At 42.1% G+C, this 22,827-nt stretch overlaps 1 protein-coding gene across 2 annotated transcripts in view; it reads left to right on the forward strand.

Moving 5' to 3' along the window:
• Positions 1-22,827, forward strand: part of HOMER3 (homer scaffold protein 3) — a gene marked incomplete at its 5' end in the record, with an annotated part of 299,617 nt that overhangs the window by 125,117 nt on the left and 151,673 nt on the right. For both annotated transcript variants that reach the window (XM_082243055.1, XM_082243056.1), the window contains one exon: positions 11,034-11,141. In XM_082243055.1, coding sequence (XP_082099181.1) covers positions 11,034-11,141 — 108 coding nt within the window. The remainder of the gene's footprint in view (positions 1-11,033; positions 11,142-22,827) is intronic.

The following is a 22,827-nucleotide window of genomic DNA, read 5'->3' on the forward strand; positions in this document are numbered from 1 at the left end:
TTGGAGTGCAACAAGCTGCAGTTATCAGTCTGATTTAGATCATAAAAAATTAAAGCACTGTTGTAAGCTCATAACACTATATATACAAAACTGGTTTCATGATCTCTTTCTATATTACAGTGGTGATCAAAAGTTTGGGCACCCCAGGTAAAAAATTGTATTAATGTGCATAAAGAAGCCAAGGAAAGATAGAAAAATCTCCAAAAGGCATCAAATTACAGATTAGACATTCTTATAATATGTCAACAAAAGTTAGATTTTATTTCCATCATTGACCCTTTCAGAATTACAGAAAACAAAAAATGGCGTCTGCAAAAGTTTGGGCACCCTGCATAATTTATAGCATGCACTGCCCCCTTTGCAAGGCTGAGACCTGCCAGTGTCATGGATTGTTCTCAATCATCGTCTGGGAAGACCAGGTGATATCAATCTCAAAGGTTTTAAATGCCCATACTCATCTGACCTTGCCCAAACAATCAGCACCATGGGATCTTCTAAGCAGTTGTCTAGAAAACTTAAACTGAAAATAGTTGATACTCACAAAGCTGGAGAAGGCTATAAGAAGATAGCAAAGCGTTTTCAGATGTCAATATCCTCTGTTCGGAATGTAATTAAGAAATGGCAGTCATCAGGAACAGTGGAAGTTAAAGCAAGATCTGGAAGACCAAGAAAAATATCAGACAGAACAGCTCGCAGGATTGTGAGAAAAACAATTCAAAAACCACGTTTGACTGCACGATCCCTCCAGAAAGATCTGGCAGACACTGGAGTTGTGGAACACTATTCCACTATAAAGAGATACTTGTACAAATATGGTCTTCATGGAAGAGTCATCAGAAGAAAACTTCTTCTACGTCCTCACCACAAAATCAGCTTTTGAACTTTGCAAATTAGACAAGCCTGATGCATTTTGGAAGCAAGTTCTGTGGACCGATGAGGTTAAAATTGAACTTTTTGGCCGGAATGAGCAAAGGTACGTTTGGAGAAGAAGGGGCACAGAATTTAATGAAAAGAGCCTCTGTCCAACTGTTAAGCATGGTGGTGGATCAATCCTGCTTTGGGGTTGTATTGCAGCCAGTGGCACAGGGAACATCTCACGAGTAGAAGGAAAAATGGATTCAATAACATTTCAGCAAATTTGGTAACTTGATGCCATCTGTGAAAAAGCTGAAGTTAAAGAGAGGATGGCTTCTACAAATGGATAATGATCCTAAACACACCTCGAAATCCAAGAGGCGTAAACTGAAGGTTTTGCCATGGCCTTCACAATTTCCTGACCTCAACATAATTGAAAATCTATGGATAGACCTTAAAAGAGCAGTGCGTGACAGACAGCCCAGCAATATCAAAGAACTGGAAGACTTTTGTAAGGAAGAATGGGCAAAGATATCTCAAACAAGAATTGAAAGACTCTTGGCTGGCTACAAAAAGCGTTTACAAGCTGTGATACTTGCCAAAGGGGGCAGTACAAGATATTAACTCTGCAGGGTGCCCAAACTTTTGCAGACGCCATTTTTTTGTTTTCTGTTATTTTGAAAGTGTAAATTATGGAAATAAAATCTAACTTTTGTTGACATATTATAAGAATGTCTAATCTGTAATTTGATGCCTTTTGTAGATTTTTCCATCTTTCCTTGGCTTCTCTATGCACATTAATACAAATTTTTACCTGGGGTGCCCAAACTTTCGATCACCAATGTATATATGTTATATTTGTTGATACAAAGTAAAAATCTACTGTATATGTGGCTACCTGCCAAATGATTTATAATTCTTTGCAATGCTTGTGATTCAGCCATCATTACCAGGTACCATAGCTCTACTGAGCTTCAGCTACAGCTATAGCACTACAGCAGGACCCAGACACACTCCTCAATTGCTGATCAGACAATAAAGTAAAAGCAGCAGACTGATGAGATCATTCTTTTATGGCTACGCCCTCTGCTCACTTCTACTGTCAGCACATACATCTATAGCAGAGCCTGAATGACAACTTGTGCTGGCCTCCCTCTCTCAGGTTAATTGCTGTTGTACAGAAGATTACAAGAGGCTGATTAAAACAAATACCATTTGTTCACTAGCTCACTTTAACCACTTTCAGACCGGAGGATTTGGCTGCTCAATGACCAGGCCCTATTTTGCGATTCGGCACTGCGTGATTTTAACGGACAATTGCGCGGTCATGCGACACTATAACCAAACAAAATTTACGTCCTTTTTTCCCCACAAATAGAGCTTTCTTTTGGTGGTATTTGATTAGCTGTGCGATTTTTATTTTTTGTGCTGTAAACAACAAAATGGCGACAACTTTGAAAAAATAATATTTTTCACATTCTTTTATATGAAATTCTCAAAAAAAAAAAAGTAAAAATCTAATTTTTTTAACAGTTTAGGCCAATTTGTTTTCTGCTACATATTTTTAGTTAAAAAAATTGCTAAAATTTTGATTGGTTTGCGCAAAAGTTATTGCGTTTACTAACTACGGCAAAGATTTATGTAATTTTTATTGTGTTTTTTTTTTACTAGTAATGGCGGCGATCTGCATTTTATTGCGGGACTGCGACATTGCGGTGGACAGATCGAACCCCTAACTGATATTTTTGACACTTTTGGGGGTACCAGTAACATTACTACAGTAATCAGTGCTAAAAATATGCACTGTTACTGTAAAAATGACACTGGCAGGGAAGGGGTTAACAGTATGGGTGATCAAAGGGTTAAATGTATCCCTAGGGGCGTGATTCTTACTGTCAGGGGGGCGTGGCTTGTGAAGTAATCACAGAGACATGCGATCATATATAGCAGGATCACATGAGCTCTGTGATCACTTCAGGGAGAATGACAGACGGCTGTGCTTACATCAGCCGTCTGTCCTTCTCTCTCAGCTGCGGGAGATTGCGAGTGGCCGGCGGCCATCAAAGCCGGTGGTCACACGCACTGGCTCCCAGGCTGACGAGGGGGGCTGGCGGGGCGCGCTCGCCCCCTAGAGTTTCCTGAGCGAGCAACATAGTACTATGCCGGTTTGCCCAGGAGCGGCTGCCTGCTGCAGTAAATCTGCGGTGGGCGGTCGTTAAGTGGTTAAATATACTGAACAAAATTATAAATGCAACACTTGTTTTTGCCCCCATTTTTCATGAGCTGAACGCAAAGATCTAGGAAAACCGGGATTCATCCTTGGAGTGAAAAGTTCATATTCCCATCGCACACCTTCCTGGATATAGGCACATCAGTTGTGGGTGCTGCAGCGATCACCAGCTGGACACTGGATCTATCACAGATACATTCATATTCAGCAGCACACCGAGGATCTTGCACAGCAGTTCGAAAAACTTTTTATTGCAAAAGGATCACATCAGGATAGGTTCAATGTTTCGGAGTCACGCAGGACCCCTTCGTCAGGCATGTGATGTCATCACATTACACCCCCCCCCCCCCCAGCATGAATGGTGTAAAGCTGTGTCTGAGCAGAGGCCGGTTCCATGCCCCACTGGAGCCCCAACCGAGCTGTCCCAGCTCCCCCCAACCCCCCTTGGCTGGTCTGATCGGGAACCCAGTTTCAGCCTGTGGGTAGAGAGTACCTGGAGCAGAGCTTCAGCCTGGATTTGGGGTTAGGAGCAGGCTGGGAAGAGAGAGGGAAGGAGGGGGGCCGAGTCGCTGCACCATGGGCCTTTGGTTTGTACTTGCCGAAAGTTGCCAGTTAGCTTTCCCTGCCCATTTGTTTAACAGGAGGGGTTCCCCTGTCAGCACTTTCTGCGTTGATGGGGAAACCGTTCAAATTTCTTTCCTGCAACCACGGGTAAAGAAATTTGCACAGTGTATGGCCTGCCTTAGCCTATCCCACACTCCTGTAAAACCGGTCATGCAAAGCCTCCTCTGTAAAGTTTTGCAGCCACAGTCACACTCCTGCCTCCTCCATGTACAATGCATGGTATTAGCCCTGCATTGTAGGTGATGATTCAGAAGGATCATCCACAGGCTGGAGCTTTGGGGTGAAAAACAGACCGCGAGAGCAAGGGTCAAAGCAAGTAACTCACCCTCTTTATTTCCTCCTAGACTTAGTGGCCCCGCTGCATGGGTGCATTTTGCATATTTCCAGTTCAGCTTTAGGTTTTAAATGTAAAAAAAAAAAAGTAAATATGCAGTATTTTATATTTAGCTGATTTAAAAAAAATATATTTATTTTGAAGAGGAACTCTAGATAAATATAAATGATTCAAATTAATGCAGTTCTGTAATACCTATTTTTTTTTTTTTTTAATATAAGCAGTGTAAGTACTCTAAGTTGACCTGGTATCAGTCTCTTGAAGTCCCTGTACAGAAAGAACCAGTACAATGAGCTAATCAGCTCATTTGCTGACAAAAAGCATTCCTATAGGAAGAGAGACGGAGTGATGTGCTTAAAGCTGTGCTGGTTCTACTTTCACTGTCCAGTCAGAGGCTGGGGTGGGCCCTGGATGACCTGGGCTCAGAGAAAGTAGGTTGAATGATGCTGACCATGAGAATGAGACATAAAAAATGTACTGCAGGGGAAGGGGGGAATCTCTGTACTGAAGGTGAATATTGCAGCAAAAACTGGTTTTATTTTATCTTCAACATATGTGCAATGATAGACATCACATGTGAATCGGAGCGCACTGCTCTGAAAATCACATGCGATGTCTGTGTGATGCGAATTCAGCCATACAGATTGTATGGCTGATTTTGCATCGCATTTGGACACAACTTTTGGGTCTGCAGCAGAATCGGATATTCACACCTATGCGATCAGATTCATGTCAGAACTGACAGTTCGCTCTGCGATATGCGAACTGATCTGGGGGTGTCATTAACTCTATATTGACACCCCCAGTGATTTGCATATGACAGTGTGAACTGCCTGCAAGTCGGGTGCGATGCGGGAACCCGCAGTGGATCTGCAGGGTTCCCGCATCGCATATGTGTGAACCGGGGATTTAATGGCCTATTCATAGATATTGATATATTGATGTTTTTGGCTGCTTTAAGTGCCGGTTCACATTTGTGCAGCTTGCGAGTTCACATGTAATTCGGAGCGCACTGCTCCTTCATTACATGCGATCTCATATGCGGATGCGAGTTCAGCCATACACTTTGTATGGCTGAATTCGTACTGTACCCACACCAAACACGCACATGACCCTTTTTTTCAGCCGCATCAGGATCGGATCGCATGGTGGTTCACACTTGTGCGATCCGATTCTGTGCGAACTGTCAGATCGCACTGCGATATGCAATCAAACTGGGGGTGTGGTTAACATTTAATTGACACCCCCTGCGTATCGCATATGGCAGTGTGAACTGCCAGATGTGCGGATGCGATGCGGGATCACGCTGCATATTCGCAGCCTTCCCGCATCGCACAAGTGTGAACCGGCACTAAGTCCCGGTTCCTTAATCCCTTTGGGTGAACAGCAGCTGCTTTTTGTTTTTCTTACACCATCCAAGCGCAGGTTTATTTTCATTACTAATCAGGGTTAGTGTAGTCTTTATCCTGTGCGTGGTACCACAATACTGTGCAGTGAAACAAATATTAAAACCAAAGATATCTTTGAAAACTGAGCACCCCTTTATCACATCTTTCATATATTTTCTGCTGTTGGTAAATGAATGTGTTAGGCTGTTTTGCTGCCACATGGTATGGACAGCTTGCAGTCATCAAGGGGCAATTCAGTTCCAACTTGTATGAGGAAGTTGTACAGCAAAATGTCAGGACAGGTGTCTGTGACCTAAAACGCAAAATAACTTGGAATAACAATTAAAAAAGAAGTAAGCAAGCAACATAATGGCTCGCATAAAAATAACAAAGTGCAGTATTTTAGCCAAAATCCTGAACTCCATCTCATTGAAATGTTAAAGCTCTAATGCATCAAAAAGATATATACTGCAGCTTGCCAGTTCTTAGATACGATGGCTGCATTAATTTTCTTTTTAGGATTTCTTTCCTTTATTTTCACCTGTGATCCAGCCAGTAAGTCTGCTGTTTTTCCAAAGAACCAGCTTTCTTGCAGATGTATCACAGTGTTGAGACCCTTTATCCCTGACAGGGGTACTTACAAACATCAGCGTTTACTTATTTATGTAAAACTTTTACAAAAGAAAAAAAATATTGCTGTAACTACTTGTGTATTTGCAGTGTGCGCTGGAGTTTGACTTCAGTATGTTAGTGTATCTAAACCTGCTAGTACATCTGGCACTCCCCTCCCTGCAGATTAACAATGCTGCTGGCCAAAGGTGCCCCCTATTCTCCTTCAGAGTAAGGGCACTCTAATGCAGAAGGTGTGTTACTGGGCAGATCACCAGGTGAAAACAGAGGGAAAAAAAGCCTAAAAAAGGAAACAAATGCAGCCACCACATATAAAAATTGGTAAGCTGCAATATATTACATTTTTGGTTTAGAATTTATTACCGCTTTAGGGTGTCATTTGATCATACATCTCTAGTGTATACGAGGACTGAAATGCTTTTGTACAGTATACAAGAATGGTCTAAAATAGTTCCCAAACAGTGTACCGGTCTGATACAGTAAGTAACTACAAAAAGCATTGGTTGAGAATCTTACCAGTAAAAGCAAGTACTACTACTGATCATTAAATATAATGGTTCACATATTTTTCATTCTTTGGCTTCATTTCCTCATATTTTCTTACCTTCAACCCACTGTTGAGGGTAAAAAAATTACATAATGTATGGCCAGGCTTAGCCATAAGCATTCTGCTCCAGTCTTATATTTTATCATTTAAAGAATTTCTTCATTCAAATGTGTATTTTGGTTTATAGCCAAAAACAAAAACGTTATTTTTCTCCCAAATTCTTGATCTTTGATCTTATTTTCATCTAAGTTATAACAATAAAAAAATATATATTCCCCCATCAACCCATTTAGTTTTGATGAGGGAATCCCTCTTGCTGTGCTATTGTATTCTGATAGTGGGAGGTTTCCCCATTGTCAGAATGCAATGATCACTGCTTTTGGCTATAGCCAGGGGCAGTGATTGTCTAAAAAATGCCAGATAGGCTGGTTGTACAGAAGTTCAATCATAGATTAAAGTGAATGTAAAGTCTCATTTTTTTTAGTTAACAAAAAGGTATTTTAAACAGAAGTACTGCGCTCCTAGGATATAATAGCGGTGGATAATAAATAAAGGTGCTCCAATATTTCTAATATCCACAATATAATAGAGGTAGATAATAGATAAATAAAGGTGTTCCAGTGTTTTTGATATCCAGAATATAAAAGTGCATAAAGTGCTACAAAACAACTCTTATAATGCAAGGTTATATGTTAAACTCTATATACCTAAAATGATAATAAAGTGCGTATTGTGTAATATGTGCAAATTACTATTAAATAAATCAAATACAATCCATGCAGTATAATACCTCTCACCACATATTAAAATAAACACATATATCGTGCAAAAAATCGTGCCAATGTCCAAAGGAAATTTACAAAATATAGTGACTTTTCAATGTCTATGTAATAAGGTCATAAAGTCCTTCTAAAATATATAAAAAATCCTCCACCAGAAAATAAGGTGACTGGGGTGCTCTTCCACTGGTGACACCTATGTGTGTGCTAACTGCTCACCTCCATTCTTAAACAACAGCGCTTGTGGGTGTTTAAAAATTGATGGCTTGTAATCCTCCTGTATATGATCCTTTTTTCTTCCTCAGATTAATGTAGATACAGTAATCCCCCGCTACATCGCGGTTCAGTTTTTGCGGTCCCGGTAATTCGCGTTTTTTTTTGTAATGTTATTTTACTATATAAATCATTAAAAATGAAAGATTTTTGTGTTTTTCATAGCTCTTGCTCTGTCTCTAAGTATCTTTTATGTGTTTAAATGAGTTTCTATTGTTTTAAAAGTGTGTTTAAAGACCTTAAAATGCTTCTACACGTACAGTGACAGTAAAAAAATCATGCCTACAATGCATTTTAATAGGGTTTTTCTATTTCGCGGAATTTCACTTTTCGCGGCTGGGTCCGGAACGTAACCCCCGCAATGGAGGGGGGTTTACTGTATATAGGGAACCTTTCACCTCTATAGCTAGGCGATCTAATGTCTCCCGACAATGGGTGAAGAAAAGACTATCATGGTATAGTATGTACACATCCTTTATTGAAATAATATGTATCCACTCACATATAGGAAATCCAGCTGGAATACCAGACGGGCACTCCGTTCGTGTCCCGATACGTCCCTTCCTGTTTCTCATATACACCCTACGCGTTACGTCACAGGTCACGTGACTTCTTCAGGAGAGTTATACATACCACCTATGTGCAGTTGGTTTTGCGCAGAGCAGCCCGGATCTTCCTCTTCTTTGGTCCCTCTTTGCTGCTCCTGGCACCTCCCTTCTGTTGAGTGCCCCCACAGCAAACAGCTTGCCATGGGAGCACTCGAGCCGAGTCACAGCTCCCTGTGTCCATTCAGGCATAGGGGTCGTGACTCAGCCCAGCCCAGCCCCCTTTCTCTCCTCATTGGCTGGCTGACTTCGATTGACAGCAGCGGGAGCCAATGCCGCCATGCTGCTGTCTCAGCCAATGAGGAGGGAAGATCCTGGCAGCCGAGAGTCTCCTGCAACCTCGCTGGATCTAGATGGGGCTCAGGTAAGTATTAGAGGGGCTGAGGGGGGCTGCTACACCCAGAAGGTTTTTTATCTTAATATATAGAATCCATTAGGATAAAAACCTTCTGCCTTTACAACCACTTTAACTTCAGTAAAAAAAACAGCCTGCCCATACGTGGATTGAAATTCAGCTGGTTCCTGCTAAACCAGACACATTTTCGATCCGCCTATGGCCTGCTTTACTTTTGTGCTGGAAGATATATAATTAATAGGTTGTGTATGGGATTGAGAGCATGCTTTAGACCAGGGGTCTCCAAACTATGGTTCACACTTATGCGAGTGCGGGAAGGCTGCGAATCCGCAGCCTGTTCCCGCATCGCACACGCACCCCCGGCAGTTCACACTGCCATATGCGATACGCTGGGGGTGTCAATGTAATCTTAACGACACCCCCAGTTTGATCGCATTTCGCAGTGCGATCTTGCAGTTCGCACTGGATTGGATCGCACAAGTGTGAACCGCTGTGCGATCCGATCCTGATGCGGCTGCCAAAAAGGGTCCCTGTGCGTGTTTGGTGCGGCTGCGGTGCGAATTTAGCCATACAAACTGTATGGCTAAACTCGCACCGCACAGCCGATCGCATGTAATGTCGGAGCAGTGCGCTCCGACATTACTTGCGAACCCCGCACACGCACAAGTGTGAACCGGGGCTTAAAGCGGAGTTCCACCCTGGGAATACTTTTTTAAATAAAAATACCCCCGGGAGAGTCAGGGCTAGTACATTCCACAATGGCTAGCCTCTGATCTGTCCCGGGTTGCACTTACCTTTTAGGACAAATACTTACCTTGAAAAAGTATTGTCCAGCGCTGCCATCTCAGGTGTGGGCAGCTTGAAGCCAGTGCGATCCTCTTCTGCGTCCTCTTCCGTCTTCTTCGGTTCCACGATGCACTGCACCGGCCCCGCCGTCACTTCCGGTGCGTGCGCGTCATCCCTCCACAGCTTCTGGGCATGCCCAGAAGCTGTTTAGAAGGGAATGACGCGCGCGCCCCGGAACTGACGTCGGGCCGGTGCAGGCGCAATGATTCCTGGGAGTGATGACGTTCAGCTCCCAGGAATCATTGCAAAGCTAGGAAGTGACGATGGGCCGTGGCCGCCGAGGGGAGGAAGAAGGAAGTAAGGTAAGTATATTTTCTTCTCTACGAGGTAAGTAAAAAAAAAAAAAAATGCGATTATCCATTTGTTTTTCAGGTGACCCGGAGCGAGAAGATGGAGGTAAGTATCATTTTAGGGTGGAACTCCACTTTAAAGTACCAGACTAGTTATCTGGCCACTGTTGGTTGGTGTTCTCGGGAGCATTAGTGGACTGTTCAGGATATTGGTTTTGTTCTAACAAGGAGTTTTAGTTTAGTTTGTTTTTATATATATATATATATATATATACTGTATATATATATATATATATATATATATACTGTATATATATATATATATATACATATATATATATATATATATATTAGGGATAGACCGATTATCGACAAGGCTGATATATCGGTGGCCGATATGCACTTTCCCTGATACATCGGTATCGGCCCCGGAACTGGTCAATATTTGCCGATATTTTTGTGACGTCATTCTGCCTTCTTAGGCAGCCTCCCTCACCTTGGACAGCCTCATCTGGAGTCGGGACTAGTTTTGCGGGAGTGTATCACAGCCATACACCCTTCCACAGCAGCCCGGTGCCAGTCAGCCACCCACATCCACAGGCTCTGTACAAGCCAGCCAGCCACAGGCACTGTACCAGCGAGCCACCCACCCACAGGCCCTGTACCAGCCAGCCACCCACAGGTCCTGTACCTGCCAGCCACAGGCACTGTACCAGCCAGCCACCCACAGGCCCTGTACCAGCCAGCCACAGGCACTGTACCAGCCAGCCGCCCACAGGCCCTGTACCAGCCAGCCACCCACAGCCCCTGTGCCAGCCACCCAAATACCACAGGGTGCCAGCCAGCCAGCCACCCACCACAGGGTGCCAGCCAGCCAGCCATCCACCTTAGGGTGCCAGCAAGCCAGCCAACCACCACAGGATGCCAGACAGTCAGCCACCCTTCACAGGGTGCCAGCCATTAAGCATTAAACAAAAGTTAACATGTTCAGTACCAGATTTGTGTCAAAATTTGTCTTTATTTTTCAAAACTTTTAATGTACAAAATATCGTCCAATATCGGCTGATACCGACATGCGATGGCCAAAATATCAGTATCGGTATTGGCCCTGAAAAAATCATATCGGTCTATCCCCACTATATATATATATATATATATATATATATATATAGCCTAGATCATTTTTCATATCAAAAATTAGATAAAAATAATTCTTGCTGCTCTTTTGAAGACTGATGGACAACCCTAACTTCCATTTCTCCTTTGTTGTCTGACAGTTTGCAGAGAAATTCCAAGAGGTGAGGGAAGCTGCTCGACTGGCAAGGGAAAGATCTCAAGATAAAACCGAGCTTACAAACCCAGCCCTCGGTATCACTTCACAGCAGGTAAGGTATCCTTCATAAAAGTGTGCTAGGGAGAGGAAACAGAGAGCTGTTCTACTGGACAGTATGTGCTAAATAGACAGCTAGACTTCATGCACATGGGCAGCATAAATACGCTGCATATTTCAGATGCCTGGGATGTCCGGAACCTTTGTACAGCTGTCCATAGACATGAATAGGTGAAGGTAGTTGTACACAGATATGCACCTCTTTCAGCGTAAAATAGTGCACTCACATAGAAATAATGTCTTGGATGCACACTACCTGCATTTGGGACATTATGTCTGTGTGAGTGCACTGCTTTGTGCTAATAGTGGCGCATAGCTGCATACAAATACCTTCCCTTAATTATGTCTATGGCCGGAGCACTAAGATATCCCTAGCACCAAAAATAAGCAGTCTATTTACACTACATAGGTAAATGCACAGGTGTGCATGTACCTTTGAACCTTCAGAAACAGCGATAGTGTACATAATGGGGAAGGGAACAGCAGAGGACTCTAAACTTTTGAAAATTACTATTGTCCCATCCTTAAAATGACTCTTTTGGGAATTTCCAAAAGAAACTACACTGCCTGGTGCAAAAAAAAAGTCGCCACCAGAAAAAAAGGTCACACATTCTAATATTTTGTTGGCTTTGATTACGGCACGCATTCGCTGTGGCATTGTTTTCATAAGCTACTGCAATGTCTCAAGATTTATTTCCATCCAGTGTTGCATTAATTTTTCACCAAGATCTTGTATTGATGATGAGAGTGTCGGACCACTGCACAAAGCCTTCTCCAGCACAACCCAAAGATTCTCAATGGGGTTAAGTTCTGGACTCTGTGGTGGCCAATTCATGTGTGAAAATTATGTCTCATGATCCCTGAACCACTCTTTCACAATTTGAGCCCTATGAATCCTGGCATTGTCATCTTAGAATATGCCTATGCCATCAGGGACTACAAAAGGAGAATTCCCCTAGTTGTGGAACTTTTTAGGCACTGGTTCAAATGAACAACAAAAAAGTTTGATAATACAATTTATTGAGAAAAAAAATACAGAATAGTTTAAAATATGGCAAGCTGTATACAATACATAAAATCAGCGAGCAGAAAGTGACCACAAGACCACAGGATGTAAACCCAACGCATTTCGAAGTCAAAATTGTAACTCCTTCTTCAGGGGTGACCTTGGGTAGCGTTATAATCTGCTTTGTTGATTAGAATTGTGGGCCTGCTAGCATAGTATTAAAAACAGGTGATCAGAGTGCTCAAAAATCTGACCAAAAATTGCTGCTCAGAAGTATCAGGTAGAATTTGTCAATGATGATCCACAAAGGAAGATCTCAAGAATATGTGCTAGCCAGCCAGCAGCTGGTTGGGAACAGCTGAAATCCAAAGGTTGGAGACCCTTAGGGATGTTCAGTAGCGACAAAGTCATAAATTGAGAAGGATCATCATCTTCCTGGCACAGAGCAAAGCCATCAGGGAAGAAAAAATGAATTAATGGAATAACCTGGTCATTCAGTATATTCAGGTAGTCAGCTGACCTCATTCCTTGGGCACATGCAGTAACTATCCAATAGGATAGTTTCTGCATGCTTAGTTTAGCTAGTTGCTTAGTTTATTCCAGGTGACAACTTTTTATTTGGCCAGGCAGTGTATAATAAAATTTAAAGTTCTGCCTTTGAAACTAATTTTGTGAAAAGGCCCGTAATGAGGAAGTATAGAGGCTACCTTTGCCATCTTCTTCTGAAAATACTAGGTCCCTAGCTGTCACGGCTTGAACACTTGGTGAGCACTGACATGTAGAAAATAGGTTAGTAGGCAGAGTGTCTGTCATAAATCTGACTCTCCTAATCCACAGGCATGCTCCAGGTCAGTGACCCAATCAAAGACAATTTCTATAAAATATACATTACTTGCTACAGCATGTTTTACATTTTTATTAGCCCATTCATTTTCCATAATAATTCAAGATTATAAAAATAAAAGTATTCCCAGCCTCCAAAATCATATAACTTTAACATTTTAATGGAATCTGCACTTTTCATTAAAATACTATCTGGAGATCCTGCCACAAAGACATTTTTTTCAGAAATCATCAATAAAATTCTCTGCTTCTTTTTCCGAACATTCAGAAACTTTGCTTTCTTTCTCTCTGGGGTGAAGGACACTGGCAATGCCATGTTCTGGCAGTATCATAGCCTGGCACTTCAGCATCTAGTACTGTGCCAGACGCTGGAGAGGCCTACTAGATTAACCACTGTCATCTCAGGGCATTGAACAGATGGGAGAAAAACTCACTGTTGGTTTTAAACAAGCTGTTACATGATTATTGCACTGGAACCCCAGAGAAGCAGAAAGTTAAATTAACATGAAAAATGTGGTTTAGAATCAATTAACCATTTTGAAACAAGATGTTTTCCAAAGTGCTTCTTTTATATGTACTAAAAACTGGTGTGCCTCTTTCGTATATGTCGTTTTCATTCTGGCTGTTTTATTCAAATGAAATTGATTATTGGGTTAACCCACCCCAGGACCATGACATTTCCTGCAGATGCTGGGTATGCTATACATGGATTGAAATTCAGCTAGTTTAGCAGGGACTGGCCGAATTTCAATCCTTGTATGGGCAGGGAGGTTATACAGAAGTTGTTCTCCCTATTGACTCCTGTACAACTGCCCTGTTGAATTTTCCCTGCTTGATCAGTGCTGCGGGCTGTAACCTTCACCACTGATCAGCATAGGTGTGCGCAGCCTATAGCATTAGGATGTGCACTCTAAAGCTCAAACTCACATGCGTGTATCTGTGTGTGTGTGTGTGTGTGTATATATATGTATATATATATATATATATATATATATATATATATATATATATGTGTGTGTGTATATATATATATATATATATATATATATATATATATATATGTGTGTGTGTGTGTGTATATACAGTATCTCACAAACGTGAGTACACCCCTCACATTTTTGTAAATATTTTATTATATCTTTTCATGTGACAACACTGAAGAAATGACACAATGTAAAGTAGTGAGTGTACAGCTTGTATAACAGTGTAAGTGAAAATGTCCAAATTGGGTCCAATTAGCCATTTTCCCTCCCCGGTGTCATGTGATTTGTTAGTGTTACAAGGTCTCAGGTGTGAATAGGGAGCAGGTGTGTTAAATTTGGTGTGATCGCTCTCACTCTCTTATACTGGTCACATGGCACCTCATGGCAAAGGACTCTCTGAGGATCTGAAAAAAATAACTTTTGCTCTACATAAAGATGGCCTAGGCCAGTGATGGTGAACCTTGTCAGCCCAGATGTTTTGAAACTACATTTCCCATGATGCTCATGCACTCTGCAGTGTAGTTGAGCATCATGGGAAATGTAGTTCCGAAACATCTGGGGTGCCAAGGTTCACCATCACTGGCCTAGGCTAAAAGAAGATTGCCAAGACCCTGAAACTGAGCTACAGCACGGTGGCCAAGACCATACAGCGGTTTAAGAGGACAGGTTCCACTCAGAACAGAAATAGTAGTACTATACTGCGCCAACCTCAATAGATCACACTTTAGTATTATAACAACAGTAAAGTAATAGCAGCTGGCACAAATCCTGAATAACAGATAAAGCAAAAAAGCAACAAAATGGGCAGCGCTCCAATCAAGTGAACACTTCTTATAAAATCCACACAATAGGTTGAGATAGGAGATCAGTATACAGCCACTCCCAGTAGAGATATCAATCCAGGGGTCACCACCACTACTCACCCAGATATCAAAGCCTCTTACTGGAACTGACCGACCCCCATTACAAAGGTCAGTCAAACGCACATCAGAAAGTCTCCTTTACGTCCACAAACAGCCCTCACAGTGATCCTTAGATCCCAGTCCGATGTTATGCAGCAACAGACCTCAGATCAGGGAGAAAGGAAGGACTCTCATAGTGTAGTAGATATAACAAGCCGTTTATTGTAAAGAAATTGGCAACTTACACAATCTCCAGTGTACAAGTGCACATCTGATGTTAAGCAGTGTCCAGATAACCAAAAAGATGGCCGCCTTGTCTTCCGGTGTATCGAGCGCCACGCCAGTCAGGCTCCGCCTACATGTTTCTTCATAACAAGACGTCATCAGGGGGCTCGATACACCGGAGGACACCCTGGATCTTTACAATACATGTACACAATATATATGTATATATACTGTGTTTATATGTATATATATATATTGTAGCAGAGCGTCCCAGAGAGAGCCAGGAAAAGTCCTGTTCGGGGTTTATACATCTCCCAGGCATCTCTGGTATACCTTTAGGGATCTCTGATCCATGATCCAGTTCAGATCTTGCTCCTATTCCCCAGGCCAATTTAAACTCACCTGAGACAGACAGCATCTCTCTCTCAGCCTGGGAACACAGACAACGTTTGTCTAGGAGAGCAGAAGGTTGGTAACACTGTCAGTGTGTGTCTTTTTGGAAGCTGACAAGCTGTAGGTTTGCTCAGTCTGTGTTAGTTAGGGAGTGCATTGTGTGTAGTAAGCGCCGGGACACGGCTAGGCTTTTGTTTATTATTATTATTCCTGCTTGTTTACATTAAAGCACTGTACAGCACCTGTTTATAAACTTGTATATAGCACCAATAAACACCGCACTGTTTGTCACTACCTCAGATGATTTGGTATCTGTGCCTAAAAGACTGCTCATCCCAGGGAGCTTTGCACCTGCTACCTGTTCCCCAGCTTACTATATATATATATATATATATATATATATATATATATACACTGCTAAAAAAAAATAAAAATAAAGGAACACTTTTTAAGCATCAAGTCAATTAGACTCCTGCGATATTGATCTGGTCAGTTAAGTAGCAGAGGGTGTTGTTAATCAGTTTCAGCTGCTTTGTGAATTTAACAGGTTCACTAGATGGGCAACAATGAGACAACCTTCAAAACAGGAATGGTTTTACAGGTGAAGGCCACTGACATTTTGTTTTCCCCTACTCCTCTTTTCTGACTGTTTTTCACTAGTTTTGCATTTGACTAGAGTCAGTGTCACTACTGGTAGCATGAGGCAATACCTGGACCCTATAGAGGTGGCACAGGCAGTCCAACTCCTCCAGGATGGCACATCAATATGTGCCATTGCCAGAAGGTTTGCTGTGTCCCCCAGCACAGGCTCAAGAGCATGGAGGAGATTCCATGAGACAGGCAGTTACTTTAGGAGGGCTGGACAGGGCTGTAGAAGGTCCTCAACCCATCAGCAGGACCAGTATCTGCTCCTTTGTGCAAGGAGGAACAGGATAAGCACTGCCATAGCCCTACAAAATTACCTCCAGAAGGCTACTGTTGTAAATATCTCAGACCAAACAATCAGAAACAGACTTCATGAGGTCGGCCTGAGGATCCAACGTCCTCTAGTGGGCCCTGTGCTCACTGCCCGGCACCGTGGAGCTCGATTGGAATTTTCCATTGAACACCAGAATTGGCAGGTCCTCCACTGGCGCCCTGTGCTTTTCCTAGATGAGGGCAGGTTCACCCTGAGCACATGTGACAGACGTGAAAGGGCCGTGGAAAATGTTATGCTGCCTGTAACATCATTCAGCATGATGGGTTTGGTGGTGGGTCAGTGATGGCCTGGGAAGGCATATCTACTGAGGGATGCACAGACCTCTACAGGCTAGGCAATGGCACCCTGACTGCCATTAGGTATCAGGATAAAATCCTTGGACCCATTGTCAGACCCTAGGCTGGTGCAGTGGGTCCTGAGTTCTTCCTGGTGCACGACAATGCCCTGACTGTAGCGAGAGTATGCAGCCAGTTCCTGGAGGATGAAGGAATTGATACCATTGAATTGCCTCCACGTTCGTCTGACCTAAATCCAATAGAACATCTCTGGGACATTATGTTGGTCCAGATCTGGAAGGAAATACCCCAGAACACCATCCGTCTTCTCATTAGGAGCAAGCCCCGATATTGTCAGGCATGCATACAAGCACATGGGGGCCATACAAACTACTGAGTACCATTTTGATTTGCTGCAATAAAATTTCAGCAAAATGGATTAGCCTGCTGCATAATTTTTTCACTTTGATTTTCTCTTCTGGCATCTTCCCCAACTCTCTAAAACATACACTAGTCAGCTCCATACTTAAAAAGCCCTCACTGGACCCAACCAATCTTAACAACCTACACCCTATCTCCCCTTTTTATCCAAACTCATTCAGCATCTGGTCTACAACCAACTGAGCGACCACCTTGCTGAGAATAGCCTTCTTTATCCCCTTCAGTCTGGATTTCGGCCTTAAAACTCCACAAAAACGGCTCTCCTAAAACTAACAAACGATCTACTAACAGCCAAAACCAATGAGCACTATTCTGTCCTCCTACTCCTTGACCTTTCTGCCTCCTTTGATATGGTTGACGGCCCCCTCCTCCTCAAAAAACTCCATGCCTTTGGTCTTTGTGACTGTACTCTTCACTGGTTCTCTTCCTACTCATCCAACCGCACCTTTAGCGGTACTTATAATTCTACTTCCTCCTCTCCTCTTCCAAGGTTCTGTTTTTGGACATCTCCTATTTTAAATCTACACCTCCTCTCTCTGGGTCAGCTGATAGCCTCCCATGGCTTCCAGTACCATCTCTACGCTACCCAAATCTATTTATCCACCCCTCAGCTCACTCCCTCAGTCTCCTCACGTATCACTAATTTACTAGCAGATATATCAATCTGGATGTCACACCACTTCTTTAAACTCAATCTATCCAAAATCTAACTTATAATTTTTCCTCTGCAACACGCCCCTTCTCCTGATCTCTCTGTCATAATTGATGGCACAACTATCAGCCCATCCCCACATGCCAAGGTCCTAGGTGTTGTCCTGGACTCTGAACTCTCCTTCAAGCCCCGCATCCAATCACTGTCCAAATCTTGCCGCCTTAACCTCCGCAACATCTTCAAAATACGCCCCTCTCTAACCAATGACACAACAAAGCTCCTAGTTCACTCCCTGGTCATCTCGCGCCTCGACTACTGCAATTCCCTCCTCATTGGCTTACCTCTACATAGGCTATCCCCCCTTCAATCTATCATGAATGCTGCTGCCAGACTCATCCACTTTACCAATCGCTCAGTGTCCCTGCTCCTCTCTGTCAATCACTCCACTGGCTTCCACTTACCCAACTATTAAATTCAAAATACTAACATCTTACAAAGCCATCCACAATTTAGCCCATAGCTACATCACTAGCCCAGTCTCAAAATACCAACCTAATCGCTCTCTTCGTTCCTCTCAAAACCCCCTACTCTCTAGTTCCCTCGTCACCTCCTCCCATACTCGCCTCGAGGGCTTTTCCAGAGCCTCTCCAATCCTATGGAACTCCTTACCCCAATCTGTCTGCTTATCTCCTACTCTATTAGTTTTTAGACGATCCCTGAAAACCCTCCTCTTCAGAGAAGCCTATCCTACCCACACCAACAACCATACTTTCATTTTCTACATCAACTCATCCCCCACAGTTATTACCTTTGTTCCACTTGACCCTCCCTTCTAGATTGTAAGCTCTAACGAGCAGGGCACTCTAATTCCTCCTGTATTTAACTGTATTGTCTTCCCTCATATTGTAAAGCACTGTGCAGACTGTTGGCGCTATATAAATCCAGTATAGAAATAATAATAACATACTATCAACTATGTAATGTAAGGACCTGCTTGAATCTAATACAAATTGAATAGGTTGTTTAGGTGTGTTCTCATAGTGATTGTACAATCTGACTGTGTAATGAATGGCCAACTTTATCTCTTTTTTTTTTTTTTTTTTTAATGGGGGGGTAGGAGGCTTGAGAGGGCTGGAGCTTATATTTTCATGCTTTGATCACCTGATATAAAGTTTATAGTGGTCAGTATATAAAAAGTTGTATAATACGCTTTTATATATAATTTGTTCGTAAATGACTACAGTAGTAAAAATGTGAAATCATAAAAACAGGTCCGCAGGTTGGCCAGTAATAATAAGTGTATAAAACTAATTTAATTATGCAGTTAATAAAATGAAAATTTTCTGAGGAATGTTATACACTTATTTATACAGCGATATAAGAAGCATCTAAAATTGCTTCTTTAAACAGCAATCAGTCTATGCCTCAGTGCAGTACTTAGACTGCTGAAGGCAATCTGTGTAGACCAGCACAGTATTATATTCAGTGACAAGATCTGACATCTGTTTGTCCTAAGAAAATGTATGTCCTGAAAAGTAAATGGCAGCACAATAGAGCACAGCTGGCAAAAACAGTTCACTGGCTCTAAATGATGTTGACAGTTGTCTGAAGAACGGATAAACCTCCAAACATTTATCGTACTTAATGTAAAATCTACCCACATAGATCAAGGATAATATACAAACTCATATTTAAAAAAAAAATGTGATCATTTCTAATTTGTAATGATAGCCTGATGCAAAAGAAAAAGGGCTTGTAATGGTGGTCCAACCAGTGTTTAACTATTTACCTGTATTATGATGTAATTTTCTGCAGTGATGTCATCATGTCATTTGTGTTGCATAGGCTGATGCCTTCGTGGTTTTCCAAATTAAATATTCTATTGGAGGTTCTCATAGGAAGTGTATGAGAAAGTCCGGTATGAACACAACTAGTCGGGCGGGAGGAGCATATTGATGAACTAACGCTGAGCGTAGTTTCGGCACCATCTAAAAATGCTATTCACTGGTTTCTACTGAGAGCTGCTTGCTGTTATGCTGTCATTTTAAAGAGAAGAATGGGTTGTTTTTTTCTTTTTTTAAAGGAAGGATCATACTTACCTAGGTGGGTGCAACATCGGTCAAATGCTGCATCTGTGCCCCGGCGCCTCTACACTGAAAACCAAGTTACCAAAGACTGCAGATCGTTGGTTCTCGCAGCTCCCAGAGCAGAGAGCTGCTAACTGTCAGTCACCAGCTCTCTGCTCTGCCTAGCTAGAGGCATCATCCCGGTACTGTTTTTTAGAGCCGGCGGTCGGCTTTCCAGCGACCAATGCTCCCGCCTAATGCGGCTTTGATCGGGTCTCCGATGACGTAACCTGGAGGCGGCGTCCATGACGTCACGTCCGGGTTACTCGGCTGCTAAAGGTGCTGAATTTAAAAAGTGAGTGTATTCAAAAATGCAGTTTCAGGGTTTTTAATACATGGAAGTGTAGTGAAGGGGTCTAGGGTCTTTTAGACCCCCGATCTCTCCATAAAGAGTACCTGTAACTGCCTATTGCTGTCACAAGGGATGTTTACATTGCTTATGACCGCAATAAAAGTGATCAGATTTTTTTTTTTTTTAAATGTGGTAAAATTAAAAAAATGAATAAAATAAATAGGGAAAAAAATAGATTTTTAGCCGCCCCCGTCGCTGTGAGCGCGTGCAGGAAATAAACCTATATGGAAGTCGTGTCTGCAAATGAAATCGCTGTTCAAACCACACATGTTAGGTATCCCCGCAATCGCCAGAGCGAGAGCAATAATTAAAAAAAAAAGAGCTACTCTCTAACTCTAAACTGGTAACCGTTAAAAATTTTTAAAGCATCGCCTATGGAGATTTTTATTGACTGTAGTTTGTCGCCATTCCGCAGGTGTGTGCAATTTTAAACCGTAACATGTTGGGTATCTATTTACTCGACGTGACATCTTTCGCAATATACAAAAAAAAAATGGGCTTACTTTACTGTTTAGTTTTTTTTAATGCAGTGAAATGTTATTTTTTCGAAATTTTTCCCCAAAAAAATGGCGTTTGAAAGACCGCTGCGCAAATACTGCATGACAAAAAATATTGCAATGTAGCCATTTTATTCTCCAGAGTCTTTGCTAAAAAATATATATATAATGTTTGGGAGTTCTAAGTAGTTTTCTAGCAAAAAATACTGATTTTAACTTGTGAACAAAATGTGTCAAAAATGGGCTCGGTCCTTAAAGCCTATGATAAGGCTTACCTATAGGTACTGTAAATATCTCCTAAACATGTACCGTTTAGGAGATATTTACCTTACATGCAGCCAGTGACGTCACTGTTCCAGCGGCCGTACCTTCAGAGCTCCGTGCCGTGACCGTCGGCTCCCGCGCGCCTGCGCGGGAGTGACATCACCGCGGCTCCGGCCAATCAGATGGCCGGATGCCGTGATCCTGGAAGACGGGCGACTGAACATGTGATAGAGGTAAGCGGGCGGCATGGCGGGGGCTCGTTCTAAGGTAGGTATTTCATAATGAGCTAGTATGCGATGCATACTAGCTCATTATGTGTTTCTCTTTCAGGGTTAAAAAAAAACACAAAAAAAAAATGGGTTTACAACCTCTTTAAGTGATTAAAAAAACAAGCAAGCTAATTTTAATTACAATTTTACGCTATGGCTATTTCTTCTGCTTCTATCCTATGAGGATTTAAATGAGATAACCTCTCTAACAGTGGGAAGAAAGATCTGAGCTGGGCAAGAGGGAGAGATTTAAAGCCTTGTTTGCCCTCCTGTGTTTATGGTGGGGTCCAACTCAGAACATGAGGGCACATCCACTTGTGCTTTATGGTGTTGTTTTATCACACATCAGATGGGGTAAACCCTAGTAAACACGATCAGAAAATCGGACGAAAATGATCGTGAAATAATCTGATCATTAGTACACAGCTTTCGAGAGCCGATCACGACAGTTCATCCGAAATTATCTGAAGGATTAAACACAATTTTTTTTATCATACGACACCAGATCGTATGATTTTCGTTTATTCAGCACATTATTCGCCCGAAAAAATTTAGAAGAGCAAGACAACGCATGCTCAGAATTGAGTAAAAGAGTACATTACAATTCATTATAGAGCATTACATCACTTCCAAAGTTGTATTCCTTCTTACAATAATTTCCATAAGTTTAGTAAACTCTTTATTTTCAATATGAGACTAGCATACATCAAAAAAGAAAGATAATTTTTCTGATATTCTCATTGTGTACACAAGGCTTTAAAGTGGTTCTAAAGCCTAAGCATTTTTTACCCTAATACTTAAAATTCCTTGCATTAAGGTAAAAAATGTTTAGGTAGCAGCATCCCCCCTCACCCCCCCCCCTTTTTACTTACCTGAGCCCTCATTTGATCCAGCACTGTGCACGTTTGCAGCTCTTCTCTCCCCTCACTTCCGGGTCTTGCTGGCTTTGCTGGGTCACTGGGAGCCATTTTCACCACATGTCAGTAACAGCCCTTGCAATCCATACATACAAAGAAACCAAAACAAATAAGTTAAAAAATTAAGTTATTTGTAATAAAATGGAATGACATGGGAAAAGTATTGAACACAAGAAGAAAGGGGGGTGCAAAAGGGCATGGAGAGCCAGGACACCAGCTGAAATCTGTCAGTAATTAGAAAGCAATCCTGCCCCTTGCCAGTGCAAATAATATCAGCTGATTCAGTCTCAACTGATTGTCTATAAAAAAGTGTCTCATTACCAAGGTGTCACACAAGAAACATTTCATGAGATGGGTAAAAGCAAAGAACTCTCTCAAGACCTTTGCAACCTTATTGTTGCAAAACATACTGATGGCATTGGTTACAGAAGGATTTCCAAACTTCTGAATGTTCCTGTGAGCACTGCTGGGGCCATAATCCGGAAGTGGAAAGAAGATAATTTCACCATACACCATTCGCAACCTCGCAAGATTTCTGACAGAGGAGTGAAAAGAAT

The sequence above is a fragment of the Pelophylax lessonae genome (genome assembly GCF_965119305.1).
Source record: "Pelophylax lessonae genome assembly, chromosome: 1".
Lineage (NCBI taxonomy): Eukaryota > Metazoa > Chordata > Amphibia > Anura > Ranidae > Pelophylax > Pelophylax lessonae.